Source organism: Rhinoderma darwinii, chromosome 13, assembly GCF_050947455.1.
Source record: "Rhinoderma darwinii isolate aRhiDar2 chromosome 13, aRhiDar2.hap1, whole genome shotgun sequence".
In the NCBI taxonomy this organism is placed as follows: domain Eukaryota; kingdom Metazoa; phylum Chordata; class Amphibia; order Anura; family Rhinodermatidae; genus Rhinoderma; species Rhinoderma darwinii.
Window position 1 is genome coordinate 32,771,714 of NC_134699.1, and position 15,129 is coordinate 32,786,842.

Below are 15,129 nucleotides of genomic sequence, written 5' to 3' on the forward strand. Positions count from 1 at the left end.
GGATCCCAGTGATGGGGCCCCCAAAGATCAATTAATTATTACCTATTCTGTGTATAGGAGATAATAGTCGATTCTGGTACAAAAAAACTGTTTAATAAAAACAGTGCAGTTCTGAGAACTGCAAGAGGTGTACCGATTATGGAATAAAATTTGTATTATTTTATAATTTTGCAGAGAAGAAAGTCTTTCCGCGGTCGAACGCTACATCAGCTGTTATCAATGTGGAGCAGAATGAAAGGGAGGGCAAATTCAATCCTCTTAACCTAGTTAAGGTATTGTAGGACCTTTATGTTATAATTGTACATAAAAATGCTTCAGAGAAGTATAATGCATTAGGATGTGTGTGGAAGGTGCTGCTTTAGCATACTGTACACTACCAATCAAGTACAAGCAAAGTTGTAATGTGAACTAATATTACTGCACAGTACGAACATTCATCAGAAAATATATTTATATATGGATGTAATCAAATTGTAAGTTAAAACTCGAGCAAATATAGTGTTCGGGGTCAACAAAAAGAAAAATGCTGCTACATGCCCATTTCATTGCATCACAGTACAAGTAAACCTTATATATTATATGCTAATTTTAAGTACATATTTCAGGACCCTTTGAAGAGCTTGGGAAAACCAGCTAAAAAAGATGAAGAGTTAGAAGAAGAACAACCAGACCCTGAAGAGCTGGACTGGTGGTCAAAATACTATGAATCTCTAAGAGAAATTACTGACGTATGTGGCAGTCAATTCACTGCATAAGTATACTTATGGGAGGAAGAGGCAGTTACGATGTTAAAAAATATATATATTAGTTAGATATACACACACACCTATGGGTACAGAAGTACATTACAGGACAACAAAATAAAATAACAGTGTGACCCTGACAAGATTTACATGGGTGGAATAATTTGAATTAAAATACATTGTTAGACTCTTCTCTGAAGGCCCTTAATATAATCTACTCTGGTGGGCCAAATGCTCTGTAGTTTAACACTGATGAAATTTTTCATTAATATAGTTATCCAGGAATATAAAAACAGTAGAAATACTTGTCAGTATAAGTATGTATAGTTATGACAATGCCCTTCTGTCTAACTCGGTGATTCCCAGTCTTATTAACAATAGGGGGACCACTAAAAAAAAATTCCACTCCCAGGAAATTCCTCCTCACATTCCTACCTCAAAGAAATTTGGTGTAGGTAAAGCATTTTATATATATATATATTTTTTTTATTCTAGTTTGTTGCCTGCTTTTCTTGTCCCTATGTCAATATTTTTTTTTAAATCAGTTTGCCATCCCTACTGTAAAGGTGACAGGTTTTAATACTGCTTTCTTGAGAACACTATTTGGGAAATAGCTATGACTAAGGGGCACTTGGGCCTGAAACCGGTCAGCTTCTGTTCTATGTGTTGTCCCAGATTTTATGGAACCTCAATAAAAGCCACATTTTGTTCAAGATATTGATGCTGGAACCTTCTTGCCTTTTCTGCTACAATTTGGTTCAGTCCTGCACCCTCCGCGCATCTACTTGAGCTGGATAAAAATTAACGGTTTCTGTTTAGCTTATGATATAGGTCTATACAGGTCCGGCCTTAGGGGTGTGCGACCTGTGTAACTGCACAGTGCGCTGCAACCTCCCCTGCATGAAGGGGGCGCACTGGGCCAACACTATGGTCTCTATGTACCCTGTTTTTTTAATATCTGTTCCTGTACAGTGTGTGTTTTTATGTGCCTGTACGTTTACATATGTGTATTTATGTGCTTTTATGTATGTATGTATATATGTTTCAGTGTGTGTGTGTGTATATATATATACACACATACACACACACACACACACACATATATATATATATATACACATATATACACAGTAGTGTGTGTGTATACTGTATGTGTCTATGTTTATACATATAGAAAGGTATATATATATATATATATATGTATATATACATACATACATACACACACAGTATAAGTGTATACATACATATACACACACAGCTGGTATGTTTCTATTAAAAAACTAAAAATTCTATGTACGAATATGATGAATAACTGATTTAATTATCTAGATCAGATACAATAGTATGGACGCCTTTATATAGCATTATTTTCTTAGCCAATATATATATATATATATATATATATATATATATATATATATATATATATATATATATAAACACTTTGAACCCAACTGGCTTTTTAAAGGAACATTTTATGGTTTTTAGATTTAGTCACTTCTGCACGGTTTTATAGCCACATTCATTAGAAGTGCATTTAAAACCTACAACCTACAATCATTTTTGAGCAAGTTCTGAACAATTTTATTTTTATGCTAATTAGTTCTTAATGGCCAACGGTGCGTTTTTTCACTTTTTACCAAGTGGGCGTTGTAAAGAGAAGTGTATGACGCTGACAAATCAGTAACCAATCAGCGTTATACACTTCTCTTCATTCCAGCCGAGCTTCTTTCACTGCACGGCGTGATCTCCCGAGATCACGCTGTGACGGGACTTCCTCCCACTGGTTCTTCATCGGTGCCATGGGAGACAGATAGACATTGCCAGACAGACGCTGCAGATTCGAATAAACGTCCTGCCACAGATGGAGGCAATGTCTGTTGACTCTCCCATCGCTCGGGTGAAGGACCTGTGGGAGGAAGTCCCGTCACAGAGTGATCTCGCGAGATCACGCTGTGCAGTAAGACAAGCTGGGCTGGAATGAAGAGAAGTATATGACGCTGATTGGTCAGCGTCATACATTTCTCTTTACAGCGCCCACTTGGTAAAAAGTAAATAAATTGCCCAGTTGGTCATTAAGAACTAATTAGCATAAAAATAAAATTGTTCATAACTTGCTAAAAAATTATCGTTTTTCAAAATAAAACAACCACAGTTGTTATCTACATTACAGCGCCTATCAGATTATCGGCACTTATAAACTCCATAACTTTTGGTTTATCGACAATTGTAGAAAATAAAAATGGATTTTAAGTCTGTGGAAGGCAGAAATAAAGAGTCCCGCCCAAGGCATCAGTCAACATAATACTGGCCAGGGTCTATGCCCATCATACAACAGAGTATATTATAGTGTGTGCTCTTCCAGTAATTATATTCTTCCTTATTCTTGGAGAGAGGCATCCAGTACTCTATTTGTAGTTTATTGTAAAGTGGGATACTACTAATATACAACTTTTGTTTGATTTTAGATGGATGCTGCTGAAGAGGATGAAGAAGGTGAAAATGAAGAAGGTGGAGGTCAGATACCTATGACATGTAATTTTATTTGTAGTGGTAGATACATGGAGACAATGCTGAGGGAAAAATAAAAGAGATGACAAGATGAAAAAACTGCAGAGCAAAATACAAGCACTAGGCAACAATTTAACTAATTCTGTAATTAAATATAAATATATTTAGAGTTATTCTGTGTGTTCTTAATCTCAACCTGTTGCACAGTATCATAAACCTTCCATGTATTCTGAGGGGATGTGATGTTAAATGTGTGGTAATCTCTGTTTTATACTGCATAATTGGCAATTTAGTGTTTTTCATAGTGATCTTACTTGTTAGGAGGGATTACCATAGACTTAATGGCATATAACACGTTAACATTTGAGAATCCCATTAGTGTCTAGTTATGTGATCTGTAAAGTAATTCCTGAGAGTTCCCGTTTATGGATTTTTCATATCTAGAATTATAAAAATGAAAAGATGTCCTATCAATTGTGTAATTACACAAAATCTCACATAGCATTATATGCTTCTTGCATTTAGAAGGAATGAATATCCAATCCTTAGATGCTGCAGGTGAGGAAGAAATTGTAGAAGTAGAGATTGTGAAACCAAAGAGGAAACCAATTTCCACTTTAAAGGTAAGTTTGAGACATTTCACAGATATGGTTGTTATTATTAAAGAAACAATGATGCGCTCATGAAAATTAGGCTACTACAGAAGCATTTAGAATCTCTGCTATTGGATATGGCAACAGATAAACAGATATAACAGTATCTACACATAGGGTGTATGATTCTAAGGCCAAGAACATTACAGAGCAAAATGCACGTACACATAAGTTTGTACAGCTAGGAATTCACTAATACAAGAAGTCACAGTGTATAATAAGTATGCACCACCTAACACTAGAGAGAACCTGTTCTTTGTGCCCTTATCCTTTTCTTTTCATAAAACCAAGGATCATGAGACAACGAGAAAAACTGGTGATAAACAGCATTAGCTCACATTAGTACCGTTAAGATACATTTTCAACGTCCCGAAAATGCAGCTTCTGCAATTGAATTGAAGCAAACTCCTGCATTTTGGAATCTCATGGAGCTTATATATGTATCCTCTATACCATTTTGCTATGATTTTATAATTGAGATTTTTTTTATGTAATATAAAAACTATTTGAGCATTGTCATTTGGATGACTTGCTTTTAAGAAAATTACTACTGTTTTATTTTCATACATACATTGGTTTATCTCCAAAAGATTGAGTTATATAAAATTTAGAAGTTAAGAATTAAAAGGGTTTTCCCCATTTAGCCATTCATGGCATATCCATAGGATATACAGCAGCGCATTAAGTAGACCATGGACGCTGGGCTGTTCCCTAAACGTGGGCCCCCTTCACCACCACTGCCGTCGCCCTGCGCACCTTGTGCTTGCATTGAAAAATAGGTGTTACGATTCCCCTGGTCACAGGGCTGTGTCCCTACATACTGACAGTCTCAAACCATCGCTGACATCACACTGACGTGGGGAATGGTAACACTCATTTATTAGTCTTGGACTACACAAAGACTTTTTGTGGAATAAAAGGATTTCCTGTAACAGACATGTCAGGAGAGGTGACAGATTCTATATAACTCCAGTAACTCACAGGTAATATCTTCTCAGATTCTAGTCATTATTTTACTCTTTTCTTCCCGATCGAGTCCTCATGACGACTTCTTCCGGCCACGACCCATTTCTGCAGAGTTTGCCACACAGATGTCTTCAGCCTCTCACTTTTCCAACATTTACGCACCTGATAGTGACACACAGCCCCCTATATGTAGTGCCACATACCCATCCTGTAGATAGTGACACACAGCCGCCAGAAGATAGTGACACAGCCCCCCTGTATAAATGGACACACAGCTCCCTGTAGATACGGACACACAGCCCCCTGTGGATACGGACACACAGCCCCCTGTGGATACGGACACACAGCTCCCTGTAGATAGTGACCCCTCCTGTAGATCGTTCCACACATACACCTGTTGAGAGCGCCACAGTGCCCCCCCCCCTGTAGATAGCGCCACACTCACCTGTCCTCATTCCTGCACCGTTCTCTTCTCCAGTGATGGTTCCTTTGCCTCGCCAGTGCTATCAATTGTATCTGCGTCCAAAAGACGCAGATACAATGGAGTCCTATGTAATAGACTTATGGCCCTGGTCACAGGGGGCTTTCTGCCCCATACACAAAGCAGTTTTGTCGCGATTCATGCCAAAAAACGTGACAAAACTTTGATACGGTTTTATTCTCTGAGCGTCCATGGGTCCCCTGGAAGCCTTGGGCCCAGGCAGCCTACCTAAATGGGCCTATGGGGATCCGGTATTGAGGATATACCATAACGTTTGACAGGTGAGGGTTCCATCTTTGGTGAAAGAGGATAGGGGATACTCATTCTCCAGATAAGTGGAAAGTCCCGGAGCTTACACCCTTACATATCAGACATTTATGGCATATTCTGTGCATGGGAAACCAGTACAAGTACAGTTGCCTTTTTATCTAGTTTACTTTACTTGAATGGAAATGAGCTGCAATACCAGACAAAGCACGTGGACAAGAGTGGCACTGTTAGAACCATTCTCAATCTGCCTATCCCTTATCCACCTAAGGCCATATTCAGATGGAGTATATTACCCGTGTTTAAAAAGAGGAGAGGGGAAGGGAGAGGGTTGTCAGGTTATTACATCTAGAATATGTACAGTTAAACATGGGTACAATACATATGTCTAAATGAGGCCTTATGCACAGGGTACATCTAAAATGTATTTTTGGTTTTTCTGTAGAGTTAAAATAATAATATAAAAAAAAAAGAATAATAATATGAATGGAATGAGTGTATGACTAATGATATACTACCTGGCATAGTATCATGGTTATCTGGTTTCCATAATAAATAAAAAGCAATTAAAGTTGCTCTTAAAATATATTAGCATATATTTTTGTTAGTTGATAATCCAGTTTTATTACAAATATAAAAATGTTTAGTACTCTCCAAAGATAAATACATAGGTCATAACCGAGTCAATATAACAAGGATCTATTAATAACATCACTTGTGAATAAAATACATATCTGAATAAGGTCAACAATTCCAAAATCTACTTTTTTTTTTATTCAGAGAATGCTGTCAATCAATGAGTAGTACTGCCCAGTGGTCTCCTAAGCCCATAATGAGAATGGATTGAAATGAATACAATTACTGAATCTTTTGTCAGAAAGATATATATCAATCTGTTTAGCTCCTCCTGTTCTATAACATGCTGTCAGCAGACTGGAATGCATAACCAACGTGGCAAGTTCCCTTTAAAACTTGCCAGAATTTTTTTTAACACTCTCAAATTTAGAAACTCTATTGAGCCAGCCCAGAGTAACCAGGCTATTTTCCTGCAGGTTTATAAAGGAGAACTTGAGAATGAGTTTGACAAGTTTGAAGATTGGCTATATGTATTTCCACTGCATCGGGGCAAGGCATTGGATGATGAAGATGGTAATGATGATGACAACTTCATGGGAAAGTACAAGGTACATTTTGCGGTCAGTGAATAGGTTGTTAGTTTTGGAATACAAGATCTTTTTGACATCATAAACGTGTTTTCTAGGGTTCCTTCTATATCTACCCTTCAAGTGAAGCCACTGATGAGTTCCAGATAATGAGGGGTGTACCGAGGAACCGTCCAGTTAAAGTGCTTGTGAGAATTTACATTGTCAAAGTGAGTAAATTGTAATAGATGGGTTTTCCATAAACCCTCAATTTCCTTAAAATAAATTGCTACAAATTATTAATTTGCATAAATGATTATTAAAATATAAATGTGTATGAGGCTGGGTTCATACTGAGTTTTTTGCAGGTGGAAAATCTACCTCAAAATTCCGTTTGGAATTTTGAGGCAGATTTAGCTCTGCCTGCACGCCGATTTTTGCGGCGTTTTTCGCCCACGGCCAAAAAACACAGCCAAATACGCTTTCTCTGCCTCCCATTGATGTCAATGGGTGGTCAGAGGCGTAAACGCCCGAAGATAGGGCATGTCCCTTCTTTTTCCCGTGAGACGGTTTTTCCGCTTGCGTGAAAAAAACGCCTCCGTCTCCCATTGAAATCAATGGGAGGCATTTTCGGACGTTTTTTTGGCACGTTTTCCGACGCGTCAAAAAACTCGTCAAAAAACTCTGTGTGAACTCCCCCTGAGTGTGTTAATAAACGTAGAAAATAAATTTTATTAAAAATTATTTTTGGTTTTTAAGATACAGCTGCTCTGTATTCTCTATACAGAGCAGCTGCGTCTAGCGCTATTCCCTGAATCCGTCAGTTCCGCGGACCTGACGGGTTCACTGACAGCGGGTCTTGCATGTCTGTGACACGCAAGATCCACCTGTAAACTATCACATCTAATTTCATAACTTAGACCAGCTGTCACTGAACCTGTCAGGTCCACGGGACTGACGGATTCAGTGAATAGCGCTAGATACATCTGCTCTGTATAGAGAAAACGGAGCAGCTGTATCTTAAAAAGTTAAAATAATTTTTAATAAAATGTATTTACAAAGCTTATTAACGCACACGAACACACATTTTTATATTAAAAAAACACTTTCAAACATTTACATAGCCTTTAATATGCCACATTCAAATATAAATTACTGCCTCTTTAATTACAACATTTTAATGTATGATGATAACCTTGCAGTTCACGTAACCATTAGTAAATATTCATGGATTTGAGAAACCTAAAAAAGGTTGTAAAAAATTTACTTTGTTTTTGTTAGAAATCATGGCTTACTTTTAAAATTCTAATTTTATAAGCAAATAAATATGATCCATGTAGATCTAATGCTTTAAAAGAGAATCTGTCTCTTACCAGGTTTATGCTCTCCTATCTGAGGGCAGCATAAAGCATCACCAGAAACCCTAATTCCAACAATGTATTCCTTAAATGTCAGCGATCAGTAGTTTTTGTAGAAATCTGTTTTTCTCATGCAGCTCGTATTAATGAGCAGCAGCTAGCGCCACCCACAAGCTGCTGATTGACAGCATTCTCCCCACACTGTGCATAGGCAGAAAGCTGCCAATCAGCAGCAGGTGGGCAAGGCATGGATATCAAGGACTCCATGAATATCAAGGACTCCACGGATTCATTATTTACTTCCAGTGGATAAAATTGTGTCCTTGGTCATGTGATGAACACACAGGTGCACGTCTCATTACAGTATGTGTATCAGAGGTGTGTCTTCGAACGACCTCAGCGCTCGTGTGCATCACATGACCATGGACAATATTTTATCCACTGGAAGTAAACAATAAATGTTCCTACTGAATTGCAACAAGCACAGATCTTGAAAACTGTTAAGGAAGCAATACAGAAAGTATATATAAAACTTTTAATTATACAAAATCTAACAATTTTCAGACACTGTCAACTTCTTTAAAGGCTGAAATATGAAGTATTTTCTCTCTAGGATCCAAGATGAAAATATATTATGGCAAGGAGCTAGGTTACTGTAACCATATCTAATGATCAACTTTGTGTATCACATGATGGCAGGATTCTGAGAGAAATCTGTAAATGTATAATACACAATCAATGTTTCATTATAGGCAACAAATTTATCTCCGGCTGATCCAAACGGGAAGGCAGATCCATATGTCATAGTAAACGTGGGAGAACAGGCAATGGACAGCAAAGAGAGATATATTCCCAAGCAGCTAAACCCAGTGTTTGGAGAGTAAGTAATATTTAATTTAAGGTACCAATAAATCCAAGGTAATTTAGTGGGCTGATTATGAAATGCATGCATTTAACACATCAAAATTTAATATCTTACAACATGTCATGAACTCAGTGACTAAACGCTTAAAAAATTATTTAAGTGATAAAAGAGGGAGAGACACAGTAAAGATCGGCAAACCTCCCATTACCCTGGAAGCTTTCTTGCCTAAATATTGATCCAAGAACTTGCCAAAATAGGCTTGCTCTTACTACTGAGAGATAATGGAGGGAGTTGTGAAAGACATTTTTATTATGAGGTTATAGATTAAATTTATAGAACCTGTAAAGTATAGTCCAATCATTATATTGTGGGTCATGCAAAGCTTGCGAATCCATATCTTGCAGCAAGAATTTCAACAGCCATGCGACTGGTCGGATATATGAAAACAGATCCTTTATAAATTGCAAAACGAAGGGCATCGTCTACCTGATCTCTTGTGTCTGCGGACTGCAATATGTCGGCAAGACAATTAGAGAATTTAGGAGACGAATAAGGGACCATATAGGCGACATTCGTCGCAATATGGATACCTCGGTGGCCCGACACGTTTGGGAAAAGCATGGCGGTGACACCCACGTTATTAAATTCCAGGGGATCGAGCACATAAGGCCATCTGCCAGGGGGGGCAATTGGGACAAGAGGATCCTACAAAAAGAGGCCCAATAGATTTTCCGCATGCATACCATGAAACCGGCGGGTCTCAATGAACAGATATCGTTCAATTGCTTCCTCTGAATCGGTCGCTGTGAACTTGGATTGGGTGAACTATGCTGCTACACCTTGTCAATTATCCCTGTTTTGTATCAATTGCCCTTTTGTCATTTTAGTACACTCCCCTTTTTCTCCCACTTCTCTTTGTGAGACCCTCTGTGGTGACCTGTGTCGCTAGAGGACGCTTTTAGTGGTCCCTCCGATTATATCTAGCGAATGGCCATAACCCCCCCTTTCCCCCTGGAGATACACACGGCGATCGAGTGTACCATATCTATTGGTTCCAGGATCGCTGTGTCTCCCATTGTTAGGATGACATACACAGCGATCGAGTATGCCACTGTCTGGGCTCACGATCGCTGGGTTCCTGTTTTGGGTCCTCTCCCTAGCTACATATCTCAGGCCAGTGGTACATGGCCGTCTTGTGATCCCTGGTTACTAGGGACAGGGCTGCCATCAGGAATTTCTGGGCCCCATACTGCCAATGAGTCTGGGCCCCCGCCCCCCTCGTTATTAGGAGGGGGGGTGAAATGTAAAGGGGCGGGAGGTAGGGCACATTAAAAAGAAAACTCTTTGGAGGAACAGGGCAGAGACAGGAGGTGGGTGTCGGAGGGCAAAGGGGAGAGACTAAGTGCCAGGGCTGGGAGAACTGAAGGTAGCAGTGGTAGCCAGGGGGGAGACGCAACCTCACAGGGGCTCTGTGGAGTGACAGGGAAGAGACGAGACAGCGGCTCTGTGGGGGGCAAAAAGGGAAAGTGTGTGTGTGTGTATAGAATCTGTCATGGTGTAGGAGGGCAATATAAACAAAAATCATTGCACTGAAGCCCTATACACAGCAGAGACACTCACCAAAATGTAGTCCCTAAGATCTCCCACCGCCACGGGCATGCCTGGATGATGCTTTTGCATTCTCTTCACACGCTGCACACACGTTATCTGTGTAAAAACCACACAACAAAATTAATTCAGACACCAAACCAGAAAAAAATTCAGATCCTAGACCAGACCTGTTAGGTAATTCAGACACCTTTCCACCAGAGCCCTACCTGTGGCCAGAGTTTAGCATTTAGACTTTTATCTACAGGGGAGTGTGTGTGTGGTGCTATCTACAGGGGGCTGTGTGTGGCGCTATTTACAGGGGGCTGTGTGTGGCGCTATCTACATTGGGCAGTGTGTGGAGCTATTTACAGGGGGGCTGTGTGTGGCGCTATCTACAGGGGGGTGTGGGGCACTATCTACAGGGGGGTGTGTGGCACTATCTACAGGGGGGTGTGTGTGGCGCTATCTACAGGGGGCAGTGTGTGGCGCTATTTACAGGGGGGCTGTGTGTAGCACTATCTACAGGGGGATGTGGGGCACTATCTACAGGGGGGTGTGTGGCACTATCTACAGGGGGGGGTGTGTGGCGCTATCTACAGGGGGCAGTGTGTGGAGCTATTTACAGGGGGGCTGTGTGTGGAGCTATTTATAGGGGGTTGTGTGTGGCACTATCTACAGGGAGGTGTGTGGCACTATCTACAGGGGGGGCACTATCTACAGGGGGGTGTGTGTGCCACTATCTACAGGGGGGTGTGTGGCGCTATCTACAGGGGGGTGTGTGGCGCTATCTACAGGGGGTGTGGAGCGCTATTTACAGGGGTTGTGTGTGGCGCTATCTACAGGGGGCTGTGTGTGGCGCTATCTACAGGGGGCTGTGTGTGGCGCTATCTACAGGGGGCTGTGTGTGGCGCTATCTACAGGGGGCTGTGTGTGGCACTATCTACAGGGGGCTGTGTGTGGCACTATCTACAGGGGGCTGTGTGTGGCACTATCTACAGGGGTGTGTGGCACTATCTACAGGGGTGTGTGGCACTATGTACTGGGGTGTGTGTGGCGCTATGTACAGGCGGGTGTGTGTGGTGCTATGTACAGGGCTGTGTGTGGCGCTATCTACAGGGGGCTGTGTGTGGCGCTATATACAGGGGGCTGTGTGTAGCGCTATCTACAGGAGGCTGTGTGTGGCGCTATATACAGGGGGCTGTGTGTAGCGCTATCTACAGGGGGCTGTGTGTAGCACTATCTACAGGGGGCTGTGTGTGGCGCTATCTGCAGGGGTGGGTGTGGCGCTATCTACAGGGGGGTGTGTGGCGCTATCTACAGGGTGGGTGTGGCGCTATCTACATGGGATTGTGTGGCGCTATCTACATGGGATTGTGTGGCGCTATCTACAGGGGGCAGTGTGTGGCACTTTCTACAGGGGGTATGTTTGGCGCTAACTACAGGGGACTGTGTGGCACTCTCTACAGGGGATTCCAGTCCAGGAGGAGACTCTGACCTCACTGTCCATATATGGACAGTGACCTCAGGGGCTACCTCTAGGAGAGGAATCCCCGGCCAGAGTGTCGGCAACTCTCTGGCCGGGGATTCCGCTCCTGGATGGGTGAATGGCAGAGCAGGAAGCTGATACTTTCCTGCTCTGCCATAGTATTCAATTGTATCTGCATCCTGTGGACACAGATACAATTGAATATAGCAGTGGCTGAGACACGTCTGGGACAGTAATTTGCCGGGACTGCCTCTGTAGATACAGGACAGTCCCTGCAAATTCAGGACTGTTGCTAACTATGCCTCCGGTATAAGCTTTCTCCCCCTACACAGGTATACTCTCTCCTTCCTCTACCCCTCCCCATGCATAATTTCTCCCCTCCCTTCAGATATCATCACTTTTCACCCAATTATTACCCCCCCCCCCCATTGTATAATGCCTCCTCCAGTGGAGGGATGTCACGATACCAGAATTTGGACTTCGGTACCGATGCTTTGTGTAGTATTGCGATTTCGATAACAAAGCAATACTTTGCCAACAGTAATAAAAAAACAAAATAGTTCTTCCATTTCTTATGTGAGGCGCGAGGTGTGATGGTAAATTTAACCTCCATGCGCCTCACATTAATAGTAATTAACCCCATCATGTTCCTCAATTATAATGGGTTAATGTGTAAGGTACATGATGGGGTTAATTACTATTAATGTGAGGCACATGAAGGGTAAATTCATCACACCTCGCGCCTCACATTATTAAGTGAAAGAAGTTTTTATTTTATTTTTTACAGCATACACATCATAAATGATGCAAAAAAATTGTTGTGCAGGTTATTACGGCCGCGCCAATACTGAATGTGTGTATATTTTATGTATTGAGACTTATTTTAATGTGTTTTGTAAAAAAGGTGTATGTGTATTTTTTTTAAATTTAACATTACTTTATGTACTGGTATATATCTATATACGGATATTACACAGGCAGTTGTTAGGACAGACCTGAGTATGCCCTAACAGGAAATATGGTCAGACAGCCCTGGGGTCCTTCATTGGACCTTGGGCTGTCTGCCCATATATGGTATGTCCCTCAATCGCGTCACAGGGATTCCTGTGACGCGATCCAAGGGGCATCCCCCCTTCTTATTTTCCCCTAAATGCTGCAGTCAGCTGTGATCGCAGCATTCAGGGGAATAGCGGCGGAGATGAGAGGTTTCTTTGATCTCTGCCTTTATAGAGTGGGACTTCGGCTGTGTAATACAACCATTGCCCCGCACGCGGTCAGCACGAGGTGATGCGGGCGGCACTGCACTAATGAGCGGCGGTTCAGGCACTGGAGACAGAACATGTGGGGGTGTTTTGTAGTGCGCCCGCCATGTTCTGTTTTCAGTACCGCCGCTCATTAGTGCAGCACTGGCCGCATCACATAATCCTGGCGGCGCGCACATGTCAGGACTCCGGAGCAGGGCCGTGACTGTATTACACAGCCGCAGCTCCACTCTCATACATTCATGTATTACAATATTGAGCTGTGCGGCCGCACAGCTTAGTATCGAAATACATGAAATAACGGTATCGAACCGTTTGGGGGTGCACGGTATCGAAACCGTATCGAAGTTTTGATGCATCGTGCATCCCTACTCAAGTGCCATCCTCCCTCCATTATTATCTCCTTCCCACTCTAGCATCATTTCCCTCCCTACCCAATGCCATCTCCCTGCCCCATTATCATCTCCCTGCCCCCATTATCATCTCCCTGCCCCCATTATCATCTCCCTGCCCCCATTATCATCTCCCTGCCCCCATTATCATCTCCCTGCCCCCATTATCATCTCCCTGCCCCCATTATCATCTCCCTGCCCCCATTATCATCTCCCTGCCCCATTATCATCTCCCTGCCCCCGTTATCATCTCCCTGCCCCCGTTATCATCTCCCTGCCCCCGTTGTCATCTCCCTGCCCCCGTTGTCATCTCCCTGCCCCCGTTATCATCTCCCTGCCCCCGTTATCATCTCCCTGCCCCAGTTATCATCTCCCTGCCCCCGTTATCATCTCCCTGCCCCCGTTATCATCTCCCTGCCCCCGTTATCATCTCCCTGCCCCCGTTATCATCTCCCTGCCCCCGTTATCATCTCCCTGCCCCCGTTATCATCTCCCTGCCCCCATTATCATCTCCCTGCCCCATTATCATCTCCCTGCCCCCATTATCATCTCCCTGCCCCCATTATCATCTCCCTGCCCCATTATCATCTCCCTGCCCCATTATCATCTCCCTGCCCCCATTATCATCTCCCTGCCCCCATTATCATCTCCCTGCCCCCATTGTCATCTCCCTGCCCCCATTGTCATCTCCCTGCCCCCATTATCTTCCCCACGTCTGTATTCGTTTACACTGCAGCATAGGATTGTATCACTATCAGCTCCACGAGGGCTCTTGTCTCCTGTCCTGTGTAAACAGAGGGAGAAGACAGGTTTATTGTCACATGTTACACAGGACGGGAGATAAGAGCCGTAGAGCTGATACAATCCTATGCTGCGGTGTTAACATAATACAGAGGTGGGTAAGATATTTACTTTCTATGGGGGCAGGAGGAGATTTTTTTCAGGAGGCTCCAGGCAGCAGCAGCCGGACACAGACATAACTTAGTACTCACTGAAGGCGACGACTGCTGCTGCTGCTGGACGTATCCTCCGAGGCTGAGCTCATAACTCCCGCTGCTGTGATGTCTCCACCCCTTGTCTCCTTCCCACACGCTGTCACGCTGTTGTGGAGGAGGAGGGGTGGGCACATCTCACTCTCCAGCGGGCCCTTACGGTTTTATTCTGATGTAATGAACGGGCCCCTGCTTCGTGATGGGACCTGTTCCTTTCACCGAAATGAAATCGTAAGAGCCACACTGCCGTGAGTATATTAATTCCAGCGGCAGAGTGTGGGCCCCTTTTTTTTAAATTTATGCCCGGGCCCCTCACTGCAGTCCCCCCAGTACCCCCCTGATGGCGGCCCTGACTAGGGACGCTGTTGTGGCCCTCCCCCCTGCAGTGATAGCGAACGCCCGGCCCTGTTCAGGCCGC

The 15,129-nt window shown here is 42.9% G+C and overlaps 1 protein-coding gene across 1 annotated transcript in view; it reads left to right on the top strand.

Moving 5' to 3' along the window:
• Positions 1-15,129, top strand: part of LOC142666383 (fer-1-like protein 4) — a 104,557-nt gene that overhangs the window by 71,466 nt on the left and 17,962 nt on the right. The window contains exons 30-36 of the mRNA XM_075846408.1: positions 175-272; positions 606-728; positions 3,215-3,263; positions 3,783-3,880; positions 6,677-6,808; positions 6,886-6,996; positions 8,877-9,004. Coding sequence (XP_075702523.1) covers positions 175-272; positions 606-728; positions 3,215-3,263; positions 3,783-3,880; positions 6,677-6,808; positions 6,886-6,996; positions 8,877-9,004 — 739 coding nt within the window. The remainder of the gene's footprint in view (positions 1-174; positions 273-605; positions 729-3,214; positions 3,264-3,782; positions 3,881-6,676; positions 6,809-6,885; positions 6,997-8,876; positions 9,005-15,129) is intronic.